The sequence below is a fragment of the Polyodon spathula genome, chromosome 49 (assembly GCF_017654505.1).
Source record: "Polyodon spathula isolate WHYD16114869_AA chromosome 49, ASM1765450v1, whole genome shotgun sequence".
NCBI lineage: Eukaryota > Metazoa > Chordata > Actinopteri > Acipenseriformes > Polyodontidae > Polyodon > Polyodon spathula.
Genome location: NC_054582.1, coordinates 1,006,711 through 1,030,029, shown reverse-complemented (window position 1 = coordinate 1,030,029; position 23,319 = coordinate 1,006,711). Strand labels below are relative to the sequence as shown.

Sequence of the window (23,319 nt, the reverse complement as noted above, 5' to 3'; positions counted from 1 at the left end):
CCCCTACTGGAGAGAGAAGGTCATGCATGTATTCCCTACACTTCGTCTCACTCCTTGTACACAGGTCTGCAGTGCTGGAAATGCGTAAAGCCTAGGAAAGGTGATGGCACTCAAGACTGCAGACCACCAGTGCAGTAAAGCAGACAAACACCATTCAAAACACCAGACCAGTCATTCAATCACAACTCATTCTCGAATCAGTGTGGAACTCCACAGGCACACTAAACATGAAGCCTGGTTTTGAATTTATAATGCATTCTTTTTGCAGCATTTGTCATTTCTGGGTTAAATTTCAGAACCTTCATTATTTATAATTATACAATCAGGAGAATTCACTTAGAGAAATGATGCAAAATATTTGGTGAAATCTAGGTGTGTAACATATTTAAAAGCATAAATCCTCAGGTCACGTTACACTTGCTAAAATTTCTAAGAGATGCATGTCAGCCCATGCATGTAACAATGGTTGATCAATACCTAAATGAAATCATTTTCAGCAGTGGTTGTAAAATTGTTAAGCACTTTAGCATAACAAAGAAGAAATCAGAGCTATCACTGGACTTGCAGGTAGCCAACCTCAAGCACCAAGTAATTATCAAATGAAACTGCAGGACTTCATCCCAGTCTGCATTCTGAGTTCATTAATCTACTCTGTCCGCCACTTCACTAAATCCAGCATATTACTGCACCTCACATTTACTTAATCATGTACAGCACATATATAATTAATGACACACTGGGAGCTTTCCTCGTCCTCTTTATGTCCTGCTGCTAATCAGAGTCGGGGAAAATAAAGATGCAATGTTTAGGTAAGGCTGCCTGGGGAGTCAATAGCATGGTGCTGCCTTACAGTAGTTGAACTGGGGGGCTTTTAGCCCTTACCATACCCTGCTGCCCCTCCCAGAGTGTGGGAAATCTCACATTTTATAGGACAATATGATCCGCCAATGTGTGAAGATAATTCATTATATCAAATCCATTGCATCGTTGGGTTTTTAACTTCCATCCATTTCATCGGTGTGGGATGATGAAACAAATTCCCTTCTGGCTCCCAGTCGGGAGCACAGCATCCCGGCAAGCGCCCGGAGAATCTGACCTTTGAGGATTTGCAAAAGGAGTTGTCAACACCACTGCAGATGGCTGGGATTCTGCACTGTTGTGTGGGTTTACAGTCTTTTACTGGGAGTCTCAGCAACAAGCAACGGGTACATGATCGTGTATGGAAGTGAAACTCCTTAACAAATATGTTTGATGTTTAAAACATTTTTTAGTTTTATATTTACAGTTCCATCCAATTTTTGCAACACATTCACTTTTGATTAGGCGGACTAGCTGTGCTATACAGTGCAAACTGTGTTGCAACTTGTTTGGGAAATGTGTTTGCTATTCTGGCTCTGGCAATCTTTCAGCAAAAGGGACAGTGCGCTCTTAAAACGTGAAAACGCAAACCTGAAGGGAATACGGAGCACTGGAACGATTTTTCCAATTTAAGGTTTGGAGACAAATGTCCCTCTCATAGGAATGCTGTCGGAAAACACGTGAGACACATATTCAGTGCATAAAAACAAGCTTAAAAAGAGCAGCCTTCCTGCTGTAAGGAAAAGCAAAAGAAAGAAAAAACCCTGCAATAACCCCAAGGGACGTGCTGATGTACTGGAAAGACAAAAAAGGGCTACAAAACCTAAAGCAAGCACTACAGTAACCCATCAATCCCTAACAGCAAGTTCAGGCTGAAAGCTAAAATCAACACCAGTTTTTTTTTTTTTTTTTTTTTGTATGGTTTTCAAGTTGCACCTTCTCAATATGCATGCTCACAATCTCGTACCCTTTGTACTTTAACATACACTGTCTGCCGTGAGCAAATATAAACATTCAACTCGCACTTTAAGAAGGTTCTTTCTCTTAACGCTGTCACTGCACAATACTTGTGCAAACTATACTCAAGAAAGGAGGAAGTATTCACCGCGAAAACACAATTAAAGGCTACCCTGTAAATATGGTTTGTAGACTTTTATATTGTAATAAGCTGTTGCATGCACAAACTGTATGCAGGATAGGCAGGTGCTCCTCCAGATGGAAATTGATTAAGAAACGTGCTCTGGATCTTCCACTTGCAGCAGGTATATTATGGTGGGTTACAGGCACTTATCAAACACCCGTTTGGTTTCCTGCAGCAAAAGGAAATGTTACACAAGGGAACTTGGGGTAAAATGTAATTGGGTGTTAGGAATGAAACATGCAGAACATGTGAAGACAGACTTCTGCAATCAGCTTGAACTGTCAAAAGCCATCGACTATTATAATGTTGCCTCCCCTCCTCCCTCTGGTATAACCGTTCCTCTCTGCAATTTCATAATGACCATCAACAGCTCTCAAAGGAAAGGAAGCATCTCCTTCTTAGGGAATATTTCATTATTATATTAACATAGCAAAAGAAATCTTTCTGCCATGTATCAAGCTAAGAATTATACCACCTCAAGTGGTTCTGGGAAACAATATCTGACACTAATCTCTGTAAGTCACCTTGGATAAAGGCGTCTGGTAAATAAACTAATATTAATAACCCTACTACTACTAAATATTAATAATAACCTGCAGCAATCAGCTGACTAGCAAGTGGACAGACAAGCAGAGCAGACTTTTTGTTTCCTGATTGCTTATAAGAGAATGGATCTTCTTGTGGACGACACTGTTCGCTCAGAGGCGTTCTGGGGGCTGGAAGCCCCCCCCCCCCCCCACCTCTCTCATGCAGCTGCTGTCTGTGCCTCTTCACTTCACCCACTAGGAGCTCTGCAGTGTAATTGTTTGTTCACTAATTAATGCCTGAACTTCCAGGCTGCATTAAGAGGGGATCTCGAGTCTGAATAAGCAGATCCAGCCAGAGCAACAATTATTATCCTGGTAATCTGGGGGCTAAACTCCTAATTGAGGGGCTCGTTTTTATTCCAATTCTAATTCAATGGAGACTCGGTCAAGCACAGGCACTTCTCAACAAGACTGCTAGAAATGCAATTCCACAAATCCCTGCTTTGCATCCGAGCACAATGGCTTCAGCGCCACAGAGCGTTACAGTGTTACTCACTTCTTCCTCTATTTCTGCCAGGGATTTGATCGTAATGCCCATTAAATCAACTTGCTGCATCTGAAATCAAAAGCAAAAAGCACAGGAGTTAGACGCATGGCTAAGAAAGCATGCCGGAAATGTTTCATCCTGTTGCTGTGTCAATATACAGAGGTTACCGCGATGGCTGCAGACACTCAAATGGACTGCATCATCAACTCAACCGCAGCCAGCACGCTAATGCTTATTATTACAGAAAATCGGCAGAATCACGTGGGGGCAATATTCAGCAAGAGACGAGACGAGACACAGGCTCCGATTCTCTAACACACAGCCGCGGAGAAAAGGAGTAGAACATTTTAATCAACGCTTCTTTCTAGGCCAATTATGCGTGGAAGGGTTTGACAAAAGGGGTTGCTTGCAGATGTTTGACATTTAGGTACATGAATGCAATCTGAAACAAAAACAGGCAATGATTTACAAGGTTACACATGAATTAATAATGCATTTTTGTCTAAATTACAAAATCAACAATTTTTTATTTTTTTATTTTTTTAGGGGAGGGATTTCATTAATGCTTAATGCTATACAATAATTTGATTTTATTTGCTTCTCGGGTTCTATGGCTCGGATTTTACTGCCTCTTCTCTCAAAGCTTTCCAGCCTGGGATCTGGAAACAGAGAGCCAGAGACAGGCTGTAGAAAAGCCAGCGATTCAGAGAACAGGGCTGCAAAACCAGGTCAGATCAGCACAGAAAATAAAACCCAGTGGCCCTCATAATAAAAAGATGCAGGAGGCTGTGTCAGTGCAAAACTGGCCAATGGAAATGAAGAACGATAAGTTAAAACTGTCACATCATCAGTTTTATAAATACTGTGTGTGCACGCATATATATATATATAAACTGCAAGTTTGAATCTAAGTTTGTTCTTTCAGCCTAGAATGTGAACTTATAACAGAACGTGTCATTTTAATTTAATTTTGCATCACCAAAAACAAAAAACTGGATAACTTACGTCGTTGGATGCACAAGCAAATTTCTCAGAAATCATGAAAGGCACACCATCCATTGCTGAAAGACAGAAATAAAATAAACAGGAACACTTACACAAATGCAGAAGATTAACTCTCACACTGTAATAGATGTATAGAATATAACCGGGCACGTTTCATGTAGACTACACGTGTAATCCAAACAGTAACTTGTATTTTACCGTATATCAGATCTTTACTAGTCAGTAAAGTAATTCAATGAATAATACATTTCGCTAGATAAAAATGTTATTTTGCATAAAATAAGTCAAGTCTACAGAGGCAAGGAGATGATAGCGGATAGAGGATGTGCCAAGAGCTCTGTAGTATAATTAGCATTCTCCCAAACAAACGAGCTTCAACAGAGCTGTAATTAAGCTGGCCTGTAATTAAGTATATGCCCTTTATCATAATGATCATGGTTAAAAATGGTGTGATGTGGGGAAGTGAGTTATTAATGCAGTAACCCCACACTGACGCGTCGAGACTGTCAGGCCTGAACACGGCTCTTTGTTTATTAAAAACATTAAAAATTAAAAAGTGGGGATTGCTGATGGGAAAACAATGAGCTCACTGATGTCCTCTTGATCACTGGGCTCCACTCATGAGGTGGGGCTTTGAAACAAACTGAACCACCAAACTGTCTGACCACAGCGGGACTACAAAGCTCAGGATTCAAGGGTGGACTAGGATCTAGTTACAGAACTACAAGGAGCTATCCTCCTAAAGTGTATACCATCATGGACATTCCTATAAAAAATAAAAATAAATTAAAAAAAGTAATCATAATGGATTTTTTCCTAACTAAAGCCTAAATTCTGAAACATTAGGCTTGTTTTATGTAACTGCAATTTGCTGCAAGCCTTTCCCCTGGGACGCCTTTGTAAACAAGCTGTTTGGCTTTTCCGGTGAGTAAATTTGTATAAAATAAAATACATAAATAAAACACACACATTGTACTGATTACGGAGAGCACTGCAAGTCTCTCCTGACCCCTAGCCAGGGTGACTGAGACTCTGACTTGATGATGCATTTTTCCCCATGGCTAACCCCCCCCACACCAAGAGACAGCATGACCTTGTAACTGGAGCACAGACAGTATGATCACAACCTAACACAAATGTAATAGTCGTAAATAGTGATGTACTGTATCACACAAACAAGGATGAGAAGTTCACTCACTCCGCTGGCTCTCTATTAAAAGACTTGAATTCTGGGGTCCGCAGTCCCAGGGTTAAAATCACTGAAGGAAAACCAATGTGGCTGCAGTTTTTTACAGTATGCAAGTTTTGCTACAAAACTATACAAGTGTATTTTATCACCACTACAACACCCTCATCCTTAAAAAAAAAAAAAAAAAAAAAAAAAAAAAAAAAAAAAGGACAGTAGGACCTTACACCGGGACAGAGTTTGCGAAAATAGCAGCGAAACCAATTTCCGGCTGGTCCCAGTGCTAAGTCAGATCAAGCTCTTGCTCGAGGTAAAGATGAAACAGAAGCCTGTCAACAGAAAGCCAATGCGTCCTGTACGGAGATTCAGTTTTTCAGACCAAACGAGGAGCAGGGGAATTGTGGAGATAATTAATAATCCACATAGCCAAGTAGCTGTTTGTCACGGCACGTTAATGACTTGATAGAAACCTATGAACTAAAAAGAAAGACAGGAGCTAAGTTTTTTTTTTTCTTTTTTAAATCGTCACTTAATTTCAAAAATGATCCTGTGCGAAATGATCTAGTCGTGAGTGATGGAAGTATAAAGAACAGAGTCAGCAAAGCCCCTTTTGGATCATTGCTTTATTAATGGTAACGTCAGGAAAATGAAAAATGCTAACATTGTCATATTTAGCTCCTGGGTATAGATGAATGGCTGTTTCAGGACTCCGAGGGCTTTGCTTCCACACTGCAGTGAGCACTAATCCCTCACACCTCTCTTGTTGGATGCTCTGCAGTGTAGGAGTTTACATACCTACAGGTCCCTGGGAAATGCGCTGGCTTTCATGATCTAGTTTGCACCAGTCTAAGAAAATCAAGGGATTGAGCTCCCTTCCCTTCCCCTCACACATTATTTCATGTGTTCGCATACAATAGAAAATAAACCTTTGATGCTTAAAAAAAAAAAAAAAAACAACAACTAACATCCATTAACCCTTTACCAACCTTACACTGCGCACTAGGTTAAGAATTCATTTAGTTACAGCATTGACAAAATTAGCAGCCAGCACACACCACTCTGTCTTTTGGTTTAGGGTTATATAACACATTTCTTTATTCATTTATTTTTTTGCTTCTAGGATTTTAAAACATAGAAATACTAAAATTAAAAAAAAAACTTAAATTCAACTAACAAAGAATTTACGAAACAAAGACGAAACGTTTCCACTTTTAGCTGCTGAATTTATTACATTTGCTTTAGCATTTCTACATTCACTAATAGAGTGTTTTATACAGTAGTGACGGATGAACTATTGAAATGTGCTTAACGTGTACTTTATAGAAAGAAACAACCAAATTAAAAACACATGAGAACATCCTGCCATTTCCGATTTAACAAACTCACAAGTTGCATTCTGGCAATTGCAGCATCTTCTGTGAGAATGATTTAGTTTATATTTGGTGTTAACACATGGCTTACAACAATAAAATGAGCTTCAGCATCACGCCCCTGGGAAGACTACGCTCATTAGAGCACGTGGGGTCGAGACAAGAGACAAATGACAAGCACCCTATTAATGGAAGTTAACGTGACCCAGAAACACACTGTGTTTATTATTACCCACGACAGAAACAAAAAGGCTTTGCACCTCAGGTATTGGATTTAAACACATACTGTATCTTTAGCAAGCAGGGTTTTGCAAAAAAAAAAAAAAAAATAATAATAATTGCATTAGTGTTTGGCACCATCTAAATGCAAGCAGGACTGCTGCAGTAAATGCTTCCCAAGCCAGACTTTTGCCCATGCTGTTCTACAGATCCATGCAATAACTGATCTGTGTCTGAAAGGGAATGTGTGTTGTGGTGCTTTTTAAAAGCATTATTGACAAGCTTGATGCTAGTTAGTTTTATCTACAGGGGCAAACTAAAAAGAACACAGTATTGCTAAGGAATGCTGATACTGTAGAGGCTACTCTGTAGGTTTGTATACAAAAGACAGCGTTGTGTGAAGTTCCTGCACATGGTCACCCTGGACACAGTAACTTTCCCATTCCAGAATAAAAGGCAAGCAAAGGCAGAGTAATGTCTACAGTAGAGTCGTTTCAGGCAATCAAAAGCTATGCAGTAGTAGTAAAAAGAAATGAGATAAAAGGATGAAAAGCTCTGTACAAAATGGGAAGAACCGACAGCTAAAAATGAAATTGTCGTTTCACCTTCAAAGGAACTACAACAGGACATATTTAGAGAAATGAAGTTGTCTATTGTCACCGTTCTTATCCTCCTCCCTCGCCCCTCCCGCTCAGCTGAATCAAATCCTGTCTCAAGTTCATTTCCGGGGAAAAAAAGCAAAGTGAATTTCTGCGGAATATACCCTATGGTACTGTAGTTTTATTAAATGGAGACGAGAAGAGGGGGGGGGGGGGGGGGGCACATAAAGAATGGGTGCACAGGGGGGGGGTCTGCCTCTAAGATATGATAATGGGGTGGGGGGTTGGGGGTCTGCCTCTACTCCCGAACCCAATAGGCTGCTGTGACATGACAAATAGGCTCCGGTCTGACAGCGTCTCCAAGACATATTGTAGTTTATTTTGTCGTTGGGGTTTGCCATCTGTGCCATTGCAATAGAGGCTGTCTTTGCAGGCTGCTCTGAGAGTGGTAGGGGAAGGCGATGGGTCCCTGAATAGTTGCTCAGCCACAGCTAGTCATTAGTCAAATTGCCTAATGAGAGAGAATGCCCCCCCCCCCCCCCCCCCCCCCAAACCTTGACAGGAAGGATTTTGGAGGTGTTGCAGCTTGTGACCTGTGCTATGAGAACAGATGATCACAGACTGCTATTTTCAGATTATTCTATTGACTCCCGCGCCCAGAGCAGTAATGATATGGTGCCATTGACATGAAGGTTTTTTTTTCATGAGGTAATAAGGCACAAGCAGTCAGCTCTATAGCATGTAATCTTGTTCCAAAGCACAAAAGAATAATATAATTACAGCACTCTCTCCCGTCTCTTATTTTTTTATTCATGGTATCATCAAATGTGGCCTTTTTTTTTTTTTTTTGACGAAAGGGTAATTTAAGAAAGAAAGACCATGTCGACATAAATCAATTTTAATCGGCATCATTTACATAAATGACTATCAAATAATTCAATTCCGGAGATACATATATAGATTTTTCCCCTCATCATCTCCAGCTAAAAAGATACATATTTCAAGACTTCCAAGAGGCATGGTTAATGAGCATTTACATGTCATTTTAAAATGTGGAAAGTTTGTTTTGTTTTTGTACTAGAACACAACAGCCTATGCAAATAACGCAGAGTAGAATGCCAAATAAAATCTACAAGCTATTTTTTTAATACAATTTGTTAATAAAAAGCAAGACGTTACAACACAGTTAAATAAAATACATTTTTTTAAATTATGGAATACTAATCACATATAAACTTCAAATGAAAAAGGTCCTATCTCTAATCAGTGAATAGTAACTAAGACATTAACTAAGTTTTTTCATCCATCACTTAAAAGACAAGATATATACTGTAGCAGTACTACTAAAACAGAACCTTGGCAATACATTTAAAGAAAAGTTTTGACATAAAGCTTTTATGTTTTTTCGCAACGGCTTTTTGGTGAAAGCAGTGAATTCAAAGCAGTGAGATTCCAGAAACTCAATGTCAGACATGGAAACTGGAAATAAATCTAAGGGAAAGGACAACTAAACAACCACAAATATATATTATATATATATATATATATATATATATATATATATATATATATATATATATATATATATATATAAAAACAACAACAATATACATCTGGCTTTGAAAGAGTCCCAGAAAAGATTCTAAATAAAGCAGCAGGCGTTTTTCAGTTTGCTGGTGTTATTAAGTTTTCTGTGTTCACGGTACCAGTGAATGTAAGCTGGCACCTCACATGGTGACTAATGAGGTCTGCCAAAGCAGGAACAGAAGGGCTGACAGCCAGTGAGGCCTCCTTGGCAGTCTCCAACCTCGGCTTTTAACTCATTCATCATCCGCTAAACCAATCCACCAATTCCGCACCGCCATTTGTCATTAATTATGCTAATCAGCATACCATTACTCTCCGACGACACCGTTATAAGTTATTAGCTAGTTATGGCTTTTCAAATGCGCGCCGTACTGAGTGTTCAAGCGCTGCGCAGGCCCTCGGACTTCAGGGACAGGACTTCCAATTATCAGAAGTCCACTGTTTATCGCCTCTCTGACAAACCAATTTGGCAATTATATAAGACAAATAAAAATAAATAAATAAATAAATTAATAAATAAATAAATAAATAAAATCAGCCTCCCCCCACAAACTCTTGGTGACTAAAAACAAAGCTTATAAGCGTTATGAAGTCAACTGAGAAAGAAAAAAAATTCTGTTAATTGCATACTCATAACAAAAAGCTCATTAACCATGCAGCCCATGCAAGGAGGGGGGTCCCATTCTCCCGTGTCTCAATCCATTTGTATAAATCATTCTCAACTCTTCTCTCTTCCTCGTTTCGGTTGTGCTTTGATGCTTTGCATTGATTAGCGTGTCGTTTGTCTCTCGCGCTGTATTGTTCCGCTGCTGTATTTTGTTGAAGATGCATGAGCCCAGTCGAGAGGTGTCAGAACTAGCGGGAGTGAGAATGCACTCGTGAAACAGAGTGGCACGGCACACAGGGACTTCGTGCAATAGGCAGGCAGAGCTAGGTCTGTTTGGAAATCCACAATGTCTATTACCCTATGGGGTGAGCTCATATACTGGCTCCAGAAGTAAAAGCCCAGAAGTGATTTTTCAGTAGATTAAAAGATTCTGTGACAAATGAATGGATTTTAATTTCCAGTATTCCACCACCTAGTCATGAAATCTTTATTACTCCACTGGCACAGAACATTCTTACCAAGAGGTTCTATGCATTCATTAAATACTTTGCATTCTCCTACTAAAACACCACTGTGCTATCTTATACTACGGGAACGGTACTGTATTCATTTTCTAGTACTAAAAATGATAGTATTTTATTGCTGTAAACCTTTTATTACTGTGAATCCCAGACAATGGGACTGACAATATAGCTACAGGTATTCATAGAACATATTGCAAATTACACTTAATTGAAAGTTAATTATATTGACTAAACCATACATTGATGAGCAATTGTTAAAATGCAATCCCATTATTTAAATCTGCAACAGCAGGACAGACAGGTTTCATATCAATTGGACAATTGGTCTTTGTTCCAACCCTGTTCTAAACAGTTTAACGGAACCAATTAAACCCTCCAGACCCTGGAGGAGGTGAATGATCTCATTTTACCCGTTAGAAGTGGAGAGGAACGGCCCGCCAGGACAGTGTCTGGACATCCCTACTCTAAAGTGTGACGAGAGTGCGGCTGTACTGCAGTTGGGATGTTTCCCTCCAGCGAGGGATAATGCTCTCATTGCATAGCGGTTTGAGTCACTCCAGGCTTTCCTATAAGCTGAAAACACTGCCTCGGCTAACATTGACAAGCACCACCTATTAAGCTCACAGTGAAACAAAAGCAGGCGTTCATGATTACACTGCTAGGCATGTTGCCCCCAAAAGCCCTCTTACAAAATGACTTCCATTTAGAGCTTCTTGTCATTGTATTTATTAGGAGCTCATTAATAGCAAACTTAACAAGTGAATGGACCCATTAAAACGATCTTTAAGGAATATTTGAGCATAAATCTCTTTAAACTATATTTAACGACTTCTGAAACACACACAATTCCAATTAGATATTAAGATGATGATTTTTTTATTTCCCTCTCCCTCTCTCTCTCTCTCTTGGATAAAATGATAAAATTCTGTCAGGGATCATCTACAGAGTGAGTCCTGTCTTGTTGCTGATAAAAAATGAAGCAAGAAAATTATCCCTAAGTAATTGGCCAATTAAATACAGTATTAAGAAATCTGTTATTCGCCAGCGCACAAAACTGCACATTTTAACCACACAAGGGCTCCTGTTATTTATTTATTTAGATGTTATCTATACATATAGCTTACTGAATACCTCATGCAAATACATTTAAAATGCTTGTTAGACTGTTACACTAGTGCAACATTAATTAAAACATGGCAAACTAACCAAACTACTTACTAACATGAGTATTATTCCAGAACCCCCCCCCCCACAATAATTAATTTTTACTTAAATCATAACGTCTTGAATAAAGAGAGAGAACATCACTCCAAATAGCTGTTCAATGAATGGGATGTTTCTCTTTATAAAATAAAAACACAGTTTGGAGTAATGAAGGGTGCTCTAGAGTAACTATAACACCCCTTAGAACAACTGTGCATTTAAAAAAAAAAAAAGTTGGCTTCTTAAAACAAACCTCTCTCTTTGTATTGCTGTGCAACAGGACACCACACATTGGGGGAATGAATAAATACATAAATAAATAAAGCAGCATTAGGACACACTTTCTAATACAGCAAAAATGTGCACGACACAGTGGTCGGACAATGACACTGGAAACCCTTGGGATACGTGTAGCATACATCGCTCCTGACGTGTTCTAGAATCGATCAAAACTGCTGTAAAATAATTCCATGTTAGTCAATCACAATATGGTGTGTGGAGGAGGAAAAAAAAAAAAAAAAAAAAAAAAGTAATTTTGCATAATCACTGCACACCATCTGGAACAATTAACCGAATTCTACAGAACTACGCGGATCAGTCATATCGGCTTATTAAGAGACCCGGAATTATACAAGCAATAAATCCTTGAAAAAACCAAGCATACCCTTGCCTGTCATCACTATTTTAACTTCAAAATACTGAAGAACACCCGATAAGCTTGAAAAGAGGAGATTAATATATGCAAATTACAATCGAGCATTTAAAAGCCCCCAACAACTGTCTCCATCTTTCTGTCCCTTATTGCTGACTTTATGTTTTATTCATACACCAACTCACCTGTCAGTTCATAAGCTCTAATATTATGGGGGTATTATTAAACAGCATAAAGCCGTGCTTTAATTGGAAAGCTTCATTGCATTTTCCAATTATTTGGAGTTTTAATAAGGACTCCAATATCGGTTCTGGGGAATCAAAAATCATTGTCATCTAAACTGCCATGAAATTTTACAAAAATGAAGTTCATTTCGAGGTGTGTTTTTTTTTTTTTTTTTTTTAAACTGCTTGCCTCTTCTGTTAATCGCTCCCCCTTTATTTTTGGAATTCAACTGAATATTAGGTTGAATGAGAATGTCAGTCTTCACTTTGGAGATGCAAAAGACAATATCTTACAAAACATTAACTCATTACTGCCATTTTTTTTATTGCGTTGTTTTTTGGTGTGTGTGTGTGTGTGTGTGTGTGTGTGTGTGTGTATGTTCATGTTTTACACAGTTAAACTATATACTTTACTTAACAGGTGCACGCATTGCAATACATCAAAGAATTGAAATGTTCCAGTTCCACATAAAGTTGTCACCTCAATCTGAAAGAATGCTCTGGTTATAAATCACAGAGGCTACACGGTACCTCTGACCTGTGTTACCGATTCCCCCAACCCAATTAGCAAGATGAAATGCAAATACTCTACACTGGAACGCTATGGAAGGGAGAGGAAACTCATGCAACAGACTCTGTCCAACGTGATTTTTTTTCTACTACTGGGATTAACTATTTAGTAGGGATCACTCCAAGAACTACAATTAAGTTATTTCCCGGGGTGGAAAAGCATGTCAGGGCGTGATCAAGTTAATTCAACACAACGGGCGAATACTAAGCAGCATTTATTTTTATTGAAGGCACAGCACAGAAAAATGTATTCCTCGAGTCAAAATAAATATTGTTCTTAACACCCTCCTCCTCCCTTAAAAAAAAGAGCCCTGGCATCCCTTTTCATAAGAGCCGTGTGTCTTTTCATCTGTATTTTGTACTATGCATATTAAACGAAGAAGCTGTCAGATATATCTTGGTTCCTGTTTGGTTTCTTTGGTATCTTGGTTTCCATCCAGGTCTCCCAGTTCCACACATCAGCGCGAATGTCAAGCATGACTTTGAAGACTGATCTAGCTGTGCCCGTTTCAAACTTCAATCTACCCACCACGAAACACGGCCCCCAGTGGCTACTCTGATTCTCATTCAATATCTGCATGTAAATACTGTACTGCCAGATACGTTTTTAGATGCCCGTTCTTAACCTGACTTGTATAATTGCAACGAAATGATGAGCCAAGAAAACTGATTTTTATTTATTTTTTTTAAAGCAACAGGTATTTTCAGCTTGTGCAATTTCACTTGCTTTACTTATCTCTCAAAAAACAAACAAACACAAGGATTGCTTCACATCAAAAGCAGCTGTTGAAGCGGGATTCGTAGTTGTATGCCACACACAAAAACGCTGCCTGCCTGGTACTCTTTTTTTTTTTTTTTTTTGGGGGGGGGGGGGGGGGGGGGGGTTATTTTATTCCGGCAATGCTAACTCTCCTCCCAAATGCACAGCTGATCACATGTCTCGGCTCATCTTCCCTAGAGAACTCCTACAAGGTGACAGCTTGTGAAATTCCTGTCTTTGACAACACAGGTAATTGGTGCGACAGTTTAAATGTAATTATAAAACACACAGTTATTGCTATTTTTTTTAGATTGCTTAAACGATATAAAGTTTTAAGTGCTGCACATTTAGAAACTACACAATCTTCTTAGATGCGCGAGGTCACATTTTTCAGGGAGTTAATTGCTGCCGCTGTACACCTTGCCAATAAACTATTGATAGAAAACCTATTTAATAAATAATTTCGTCCATTAAGTGCTACCATGTGACAAGTACAAAAGAGCTATTAAAAATCAAAAAAGCAAAACAATAAAACCTTAATTTCTGTGATGTTCCAATAAAGGAATATGCGGTGTGTGGGGAGTTTGTCGTTCTGACAGAAATCGCAGTACGAGCTCATTCCAAACTGCACGGTTTATGAAGGGTGAAGTACTTAAAGTGTAATCCGTCAAACAAAAACATCACATCCAGTGAGACTTCGTACTGGGCCACGTTTTCAAAGCCTGAACTCCAGTCTTTAATTAACTCCTACTTTTGGAAACATCTGTTAATTTAACAAAACTAGAATAGCGAACAACAACTAAGTTATATATTTTAAGGCCACTTTGGCGGTCTGTTTAGGATAACTATGACGACGACCTAGCTGCAAAATATGGCTAATCTGTGGAAGACTGAATTCTGCGGGAGAATGCAGATTTTCCGAGGGATTCCACTATCCACAGATTTGGGCTGTCTCTACTGATAACACTAGTGTTTCAGTATACAACATTACACTGGAGCTACCAAGAAACTCTCAGCATCAGAGTCAGGCTGTTGACAGCTGTGCAGCCTAGCTCTGGAGATCCATCAATACACCTGGGGGAGTGAAACTCCTTTCCTATTTACTTGGGTGCTCACCAGACCACCAACTTTTAAAACCTGGAAGTCTCCTTCTGTTAGCGTGCAACAGACTGGATTTTCATTTACTGACAGCACCGCAAATGACAAGGTATCTATCTGATCGCCAGACCAGTCTGGTGATGCGTTTTGTTAACTGTCTGCCACAGCCCAGCTCACTCGTGCACAATCCTTTAAAAAACAAACAAATAAATAAACAAATAAATCCATCAGAAATAAGGCTTTAAACGTCACTTCTGAACAATCGATAAACATCCGCTTATCAGGGTTCCCTGTGTTGTGCTTAATGATGGCAATTTGCATATTTTCATCTCCTTCAATTATTCTGGCCCTGATAAGGCATCTCAGAAGCGTTGTCTGTGTACCGAGCAGAGCGGAGGCATATTAATAAGTTTCAAAAAGCTGAAAACATTTCTATATATCGCTTCATCGCTTGTGAAAAGGACAAGTCAGTGCTGCTGGTGCTGAAAGAGTACGGTTCAGAACGCACACTCTCTCCAGAGGCACTGCCAAATCAATAACAGCAACAGTTTTTTTTTTTTTTTAATATTTCGGTAATAAATGTCACACAGCCCGTGTTCAACATCTGCAGATGCCATAGGTAAAGCACACAAGATGATTTTATTTTTGACATGTTCTTTTCTGCCCTCCTTACGCAGGCTTTTTTGTTTTGTAAGCGACGGAAGGTTTAAATAGAGAAAGCAGGCAATTCATCAATCAGGAAAGGGCTGCCTGCACAGTCCTGACAACACACACATGGTTTTATATAGCGGAAGCCTGGCCACCTGTCAACAACACCTTTACACTGGTACAGGATACACAGAACACCTTACAATTAACACACACCTCACCATCTGCTTCAACCGTTTGTTTTATTTTTTTTTTTTTTTTTTTTTTTGGTACTTTTTAGGGAGGGGTTTACCATCATTATACTACAATAAAGACAAACATGGTCTTGATTCTGAACAGACACCTGTCAAGAATGGCTGGAGGGTAGCAAGGTGATCCTTTATAACAACTCGCAATGTACCTGGTCTGAAACTTGAAGCTGGCTTTCAGGATTTGAGGAGGCAAAAGCCCAGAGCCTTACAGATAAAGACCCCTCAGAAGCTGAGCCAATCGAAAGAGAGATAGCAGGTATTCACTCTGACAGGGGTGGTCAGTACCCCAAAACTGAGCAACAGCAACGTTGCTTTCAGCGAGAGCATCGTGACTGGTGGCACAACACAGAGCTGAGCAGCTTTCAAGACACCCCCCTTCACTTGAATATACATCTTGAATATAAACCGACTGTGCATACAATAGATGAAAATGGAAATGGTAAGCCATATTAAAAGCTTGTATATTTTTTCAATAGATAACCTTGGTTGGTGCAGAATTACTGTATGTTTACAATCTTGCTGCTAGATTTGAGCTTTTCTTCAATCTAGTTCCGGATCGAATAGCATGTGAAACAGAGCAAGGTGTGCAGAGAGTTCAGTATTCAGGTTCAGTGCTTTTCTTTCATCTTTTTGAGAGGAAAAGAGGAGAAAAAAAAAAAAAAAAAAAAAAAACGTGGCTCCAATCACCACAGGGTGTCTCTGTGCACCCAAATAAGAAGGTCCTGCTGCAGCAAGATTCAAACAGCACAGGGCAATCTGAAACAGTTTCTATATACGTCTTTGTCCAATACTCAACTTAATGCGATACTAACAACTAAAAAACAGAAAGGGAAAATGGGTTTGGGAACGTTTTAAAATGCTCAATGATGTTTGTTATTTCCTGTCCCATGTTTTTTTTTTATTTAAAGTTTTACCTAGAGTATTCGAAGGACAGTAGCATCAGCTGCACGCTACATAGCTCTGACTGGCAAAACCAGCACAACCAGTCCAACACACAGAGATTACTGAACAGCTGATTTGTTCAGCCCTTGAGTGTCTCACTGACACGGAAGAGGATATGAGATCTTCCTGCAGATCCAAGTTAATTATGCACGGCATCCACTGTTCTTGAAACTGTAACGGACATGTAGCACTAGATCGACTGGTTGGGTTCCTATCCAGCTTGAGTATACATTTCTCACACTTGCTGAGACTTGCTGGCTCATGTTTTGCGCAACGCAAGGTCATTATTTCACTACCAGTAATTACAGAGTTATCCTGGTTATGAAATGGATGTAACTTTGGAGCTCAAGATCAGAGGTCTGATATCTGCGACACGCCAGTTAAATTGGATTGAGAGTGTTTGTCAGGTCAGTGAAAAGAAACTATGTAAAGCACACCATGATCTGTGTTTAAGAAGGGCAGTGAAAAGGTAATATATGGTACTGTACTACAACTGCATGAGCGTTAATCTTCAAAATTGAATTCAGCTCTTGGCATTTAAGCTTATTCTTTCTTAAGCACTTACCAGATATGGCATACAGGTTTGAGCTTTGGTGTTCGCAGTCAGGTCTGGAGTTGTTTCTATTACCACGGAAACTGGCAGGGAGGGTCATGGATATGTGCCTGCAAGAAAGAAAAAAAAAAAAAACAAGAAATCTAACGATTAAAAGATTTAAAGCAGTGGCGTCCCTGTTTAGAACTCGTGACGAGGTTGCGGGATAAGGGAATTGACCCCTCCGAGCAATAATAAAAACCCTAACCATAACTCCAAAAAGCATGTTGACAGAAGACTGTGTAAAGGAAGGCTTATCCATTCCCCAGCTGCGATTACAACAGTAGAACCCAGGTGGCAAATACCATTCCAGTGCATTTACAACACGATGCTATCCAAATCCAACTGAATGTAAAGAAAAAAACACACACACACACACACGGAAAAAGGATAAGCAATTTCAGTCATAATATTTAGATTTCTTTTTGTCGCTCATCCATAATTCTTGTAGATTGTAGAAGCAGCAGAGGATAAATGCAAATCTGGAACTAGAAGGAGTTGCTTTAGTTAATAAACAAACAATAAATAAATAAAAAAAAAAAATTAATTGAATACTTTAGCACAGAAAATAAGACAAACAGAAAACAACTGCTAACAGAAAGGTGTTGTTTTTTTTTTTTCGTTTTGATGCTAAGCGGTATCATTGTAAATCTTTTAATGGTTTTATACAACACACACACACACACCAGAGACAGGATAGGGCATCCTGGAAGTGATGGTTGAAACCCAGATTTATTTTCTTTGATGGGGCTGACTTATTCCTGTTCATTTACATCTACATTCAGAGGTGTTAAATCCAGGCAAGTTGTGCATTTTTAAAAGGTTGGCATCAATCTCCTGGAACCGTTTGCCACATTTAATGAAGACTTCCCTTCTATCGCAAAGGTTGATTCCAACATAAAAACACAGAACACTGCTTTGAAAGAGAGACAGGCATTTCACAAACGATACAAACAAAAAGGGGACACTGCCAATGTGCTCTTTCAGCAAAACAGGTAAAAGAAAAAAAATTCTGCATTCTTAGCAATACTGTCGCAAAGATAAATCTAAGATACGTTCTAAATATTTATAGTATTCTGTAAAAAAAAAAAAACAATTGCGTTTTATGTCATCCACTTTCCAACAATGCATTGTTACCCCAAGTTTCAGCATTTCAGCAAATTCTGCCATTTAACCAGCAAGCCGTATGCATTACGCTGCTTTTTCCAAGATCTAAGGATCTTGTGTTTTATACAGTAAAGGCTATTCTTTTTCACTGCTATAGATAGCTTACTGAAGCTCTGAAACACAACTCGCAAGAACTAAAAGCAGGAGTCTGTCTTCCTGTAGTAAAGAAGTACAGAATTAAAGAGTTATCTGCAGATAATTTGATAGGGTAACTAATATTGATTGAAATGGGGGTCTAAAAGCATGTTAAATATGCTGCTAAGGCAGTGTGATCTGATGGGGATCACCTCGGAGGGCAGTAGATCCGATTCACATGCATGGAAAAACCCAAATGAAAATCAGGTCCAGACCAGATCTGTTCCAAACTGAAAACCTGCAAAACCGAGCAAGACCCAAACAAACAGTCCGCACACAAGCACAGCAGGTTGTTTGGGCCTTTTCACAGACGGCCGTCATATCAGTGAAGAGGAAAAGAAAAAAAAAAAAAAACTGCCAGAACGTGAAATTAAAAAGCCACGCTTCCCACCCCCAACAAATTTACTGGGACCAAATCCCGAGGTTCCTAAACACATATCTTTTAAGTGAGCACACCAGGGCAGCATATGGCAAATCAATTACAGGTCTAATTCTTAAAACAAAAACATGGCAAGTGTATTGCTGCATAATCAACAGCACCGCTTTTTATTCAGATTATGTCGGCCACTAGAGTTCTGAATACAATTAATCATCATTCCAAGCAACGAGAAGCCATATTGACACTTATTTCTAATTTGAATATTTAATTACAGTGTAGTTCCTCATTAAATTACCACGAAACTGGGAGCGCAGCCTGGAAGATTTAAACAATTACAGGTTTTAACCCGTTAAGCGGCGGCAGTCCTCTGGGAGTTTAGATTACATACCGGGGGAGGCTGATATCAGATGGATTAGCTGCTGTGCATCACTGCGGTATAATGAGCAGCCTCTTCAGCAAAACAAAATAAAACATCTCGCCACGCCACCTGCTCAAATGTTTCAGAAAACACCAAATCCTGAATTAAAAAACTGAGTATTCCATAAGCAGACGTGCTACTCCAAAGCGCAGCCGTACTCAGATATTATCCGACACTCTGAAGTACAGGGAGCGCCACTCTGAGTATAGATCCGTTTTATTCCACGGCAAAGCACTACACAGACACGGATACTGTGGAATCAAGTGAGCTTACTTTAAATTGCAGTTTTGCAACTCTGAAAGCTAGGACGAATGCCAAATTTACTTCCAGACAAAACAGAAAAGTTTTCATTATATTCTTATTTGGTTCAGATCTACAATATGGGCCACCTGCATACAAAGTCACAGCATAGTGCTTTTAATAACAACAACAAAAAAATAATGAAGTGGCACTAAAGGAAATCTAAAACCTGCTGTATATTTAATACGTCTATCATGCTCTATGTAGAGTGAGAACTGCCAAGTGTGATCAGGGTCTTCTGAAGCACAGCACCCTCTGGCAAACACAAGACGTCTTTAAATTACTGTAATGCTAAAGACGGGCAGCTTAGTCCCTCAATGTCTCTCTATCGTTAAATGAAGTCTGTGACTCAAATTATTAGTCACCTTTTAAATTTTAGTGAGACAGATTCATACTTTCACAGCACTGGAAACAATTAAGTGTATACTGTGAAGACTTGGAAAGATCTATGCAACTGGCTGATACAATACTGGAAAGCATGGCTCATCATGCACAACACACAGACATGCCTTTACCAGGCAAGCCACTCGGAAACCTGGACTTCCTTTTCAATATGTTTTATCAAACAAACAATCTAACACTGTGTTTATGAAGTTTAGGAAATCTGCTCTACTTGTAGGTGGAATAAAAGTTCTAGAATAAAACTACACTTTTATTCAAGGAAACACATTCGATTTGGGAAACCTTGTATCCGTATTGCTTAAAGGACTTACAAGCAGTTGCTTAACCACAAGGAAAAAGAAAAAAAAATGGTTTAGGAGGACACATCTTTAAATAAAGAACAATTACAATGTCATTAAAAAGTACAAACCTCCTGCAGACAAAAGTACGAACCGAAGCAATGTTTTGACACACTTCCCCAAATCTTGCCGTGCTTTGTAACACGATGACTTGCAGCACAAAGACAGGACAGAATCAGGCGCCTAATGGGAGCTTATTTGCATTCCTCACGCAAGCAGAGGTGCTGCTGAGCTAAGTATTGTATCAGACATTACAGTTCGACAAGAACTCTCAGCAGGGCGATATAGTAATTATTAGTGCACCCCCGCACACACCCCAAAAAAATCTGTCTTTGTAAGAAAACAAAGGCACCAGTGGTGAATCTCCATCAGATACTGTACATGTGCCAACTGCATAACTGCACTGGCCATCAAAAGAACAGAATTGCAACATCATTGCACAATTGAGACTTATTTTTAGGACCATACCCTCAAAAGCTGAGCTGCTAATTGCATCGACAGAGGCTCAGAGGGGCTGATCTGCACCAGTGAATGCCCTTCACTCCCAGCTAAATGCAGAATATCCTAAATACCTAAGCAATTACAGGGATGAAGTCTCAGTGCCTCAGTGCCTCGTGTTACATAGCAGTTTAAGCCACTCCACGTTTTGCTCAGCACTGCAAGCTTAATTAATCCCGCTCATACCCGCTTCAGCAGTCACAAGTTCAAGTGTATTGAATTAAGCTGACAGAAAAGCCTGGAACAGCAAATGCAGCTCTGAAGCAGGGGTCAGATTAACGGCACTTTAGTACTAGAGTATTAGCTTATTCTTTTACGCCAATGATTAAATACTCAGTAACTGCTAAATATAAAAAAATAGCCCAGCTGTAACTGTACACTGTACCTCAAAATGGTCTTTCCCTACACTCCCAGTGAACTTGTGCTGCAGTCTACAGCAATGGTTTTTAGCGCTAACTCTCTAGTGTACCCCAGTACTTGAACTGTTTAAAGTATGGTTTAAAGTCTCAGAGGCTGCCATGTGTGCACTAGAAACCAGTGCATGACAGAGAGAGGTAATGCTTGGTTGACAAAAAAAAACTGGACTCTTGGGTTTACCTGAATCACTGACTTACAGAAAAGGGGACTTCTGGCTCTCCGATTCAAGTTAATTTACTGTAGAATTACCTGAAGAGAGACACGTGCAAACCTCCCAGCGATGCTGAAATAAAACCAGTTTTTATTTGGTTTCATTTGGTTTCATTGTTGCGATGCAAGTTAAAAAAAAAAAAAGTAGCCTTGTGCAAACAGCAGAGAGCTTGTTCCACTTTACTGCAGTATGAAACAAGAGCAATTATTAATCTGCTTGCCCCACCACCACCACCACCCCCCCCCACCAACCCCCAACTTTGTGTGCTGTGAATAGGACCCTTTATGATGTTTTGTCCTGTTTTTTTGCAGGATAACAGGACTTGGAATCCCAACAAAAGTGATTTGCAGAGATTTCACATACAACTCAAGTTAAATGTAAAATAAAAAGTGTGCATGTATTGTACATCTAGATGTAACATCACCCCTTAGTGCAAGTCATGCATTTGAAGTCCTGTGATCTCAGCAGGCTTCACAGGGAAAGCACAGCTCGGGGGGACACTTTGTTTCTCCAGTTCCTTGCTAACTTGAAAGCTGGCATCAAAGCTGTACAGGAGGGGTGCGGGAGGGGTGTAGGGGGGATACTGTTCACGTGGTTTCTTTGCATCTCCCTTTTAAAACCAAACCGCGCTGTGTGTTTATCCAGCTTCACAAGCTGAAACACTGCACCACCTCCGCACAAAACACGACTGCATGCTGCTATCCTAAACTGTACCGAGCTCTGCTGTATCACAGCTCTCCAAATGGGTTCCTTAACCCTGCAATTACACAGGAGTAGATCTCTGGAACCGCTAATTATGGCCAAACTGCTTTTACCAGAGATTGAAGCACATGGCAAACACAGCCCTGATAAAATGGGCATTCTTTTATCATACTGATGAGAACTCAATACTCTTCAAACATAACCTTTTACCACAAAGAGCTGCGTTCAAACTTTCACTTATTTTATGCAAAACTACATTTTGTTGTGCCGATTGCAAAATCTTGTGACATGAAATAGCATTCAGGAATTAAGTCAAACTAGCTGCATGGCTTTTTATTATTGATTAAGTGAAAGATACAATAAACATTACTAATGCAAACTTTGTTATCTCATGGCTTGGCTGCAATTATTGGTGTTTGGAAAGTCTGAATGCTATGAAAAAAAAAATAGCAACCACTTATAAACCATTATTATCAGATCTGTGCTTAATTCAGCCTGTAATTTATTTCAGAAGGGAACCGTTTTTATTCTTAACATTGACACCATGCCCAGTTTTTTTTTTTTTTCCTTAAAAAGGAATCCAATTGTTTATGTAGAATTTGCACAGCACTTTCTTTTAATGCATTATGTATTTGTTTAATTTGGCTGGAGTACAAAGCGATCTCCTCTCCCCCTGCAGCCTGTGTAAACTGTACAGTAAGTGGCTATAAACTATAATCTATCCAAACGCTTCCTTTTTTGTCCCGCTGCAATTCACCATGCTGCTTGAAGGCTTGGGCTGCTAACGCAGGTTCACCTTTTCACTCAGTCAACGGCCTGACTGCCACTCTCAGGGAGTGCCGCCAACAGCAGGAATATAGCCTTTATGAACATTTGTTCCAAACAGTGATTCTAAAGACCAGTCACAGGTTGCGCTACACTTCAATACACTGAACTCCTATGGGTTTTCACCATTTCCCTCTTATCGTATTATTATTACCCTGCTAAGGGAGTTGCTGTTAATGCTGCTTTCCCTGAAGTGTCCTTTAGGTATCTTAGTATACAATTATATAAGTTACTGATAACTAAAATATGTTAGCTATCGTAGTGTACAAACACCTTTACATTAGTATTTATTATTTCAGACAGGACAGAGAAGAGAAACAGATGACATAAGTATGTAATCGCAGTATTTTTTCTTTGTTTGGTTTTGAACATTTGCATAGCTTTGCATTCAGGTCAGAAGGCCTGCATTTGTTGATC

At 39.4% G+C, this 23,319-nt stretch overlaps 1 protein-coding gene across 2 annotated transcripts in view; it reads right to left on the bottom strand.

Annotated features, from left to right (window-relative positions):
* Positions 1 to 23,319, bottom strand: part of mvb12bb (multivesicular body subunit 12Bb) — a 41,847-nt gene that overhangs the window by 5,905 nt on the left and 12,623 nt on the right. For both annotated transcript variants that reach the window (XM_041238630.1, XM_041238631.1), the window contains exons 7-9: positions 17,084 to 17,181; positions 4,079 to 4,134; positions 3,083 to 3,142 (exon numbers count right to left, since the gene is read on the bottom strand). In XM_041238630.1, the coding sequence (XP_041094564.1) occupies positions 3,083 to 3,142; positions 4,079 to 4,134; positions 17,084 to 17,181 (214 nt within the window). The remainder of the gene's footprint in view (positions 1 to 3,082; positions 3,143 to 4,078; positions 4,135 to 17,083; positions 17,182 to 23,319) is intronic.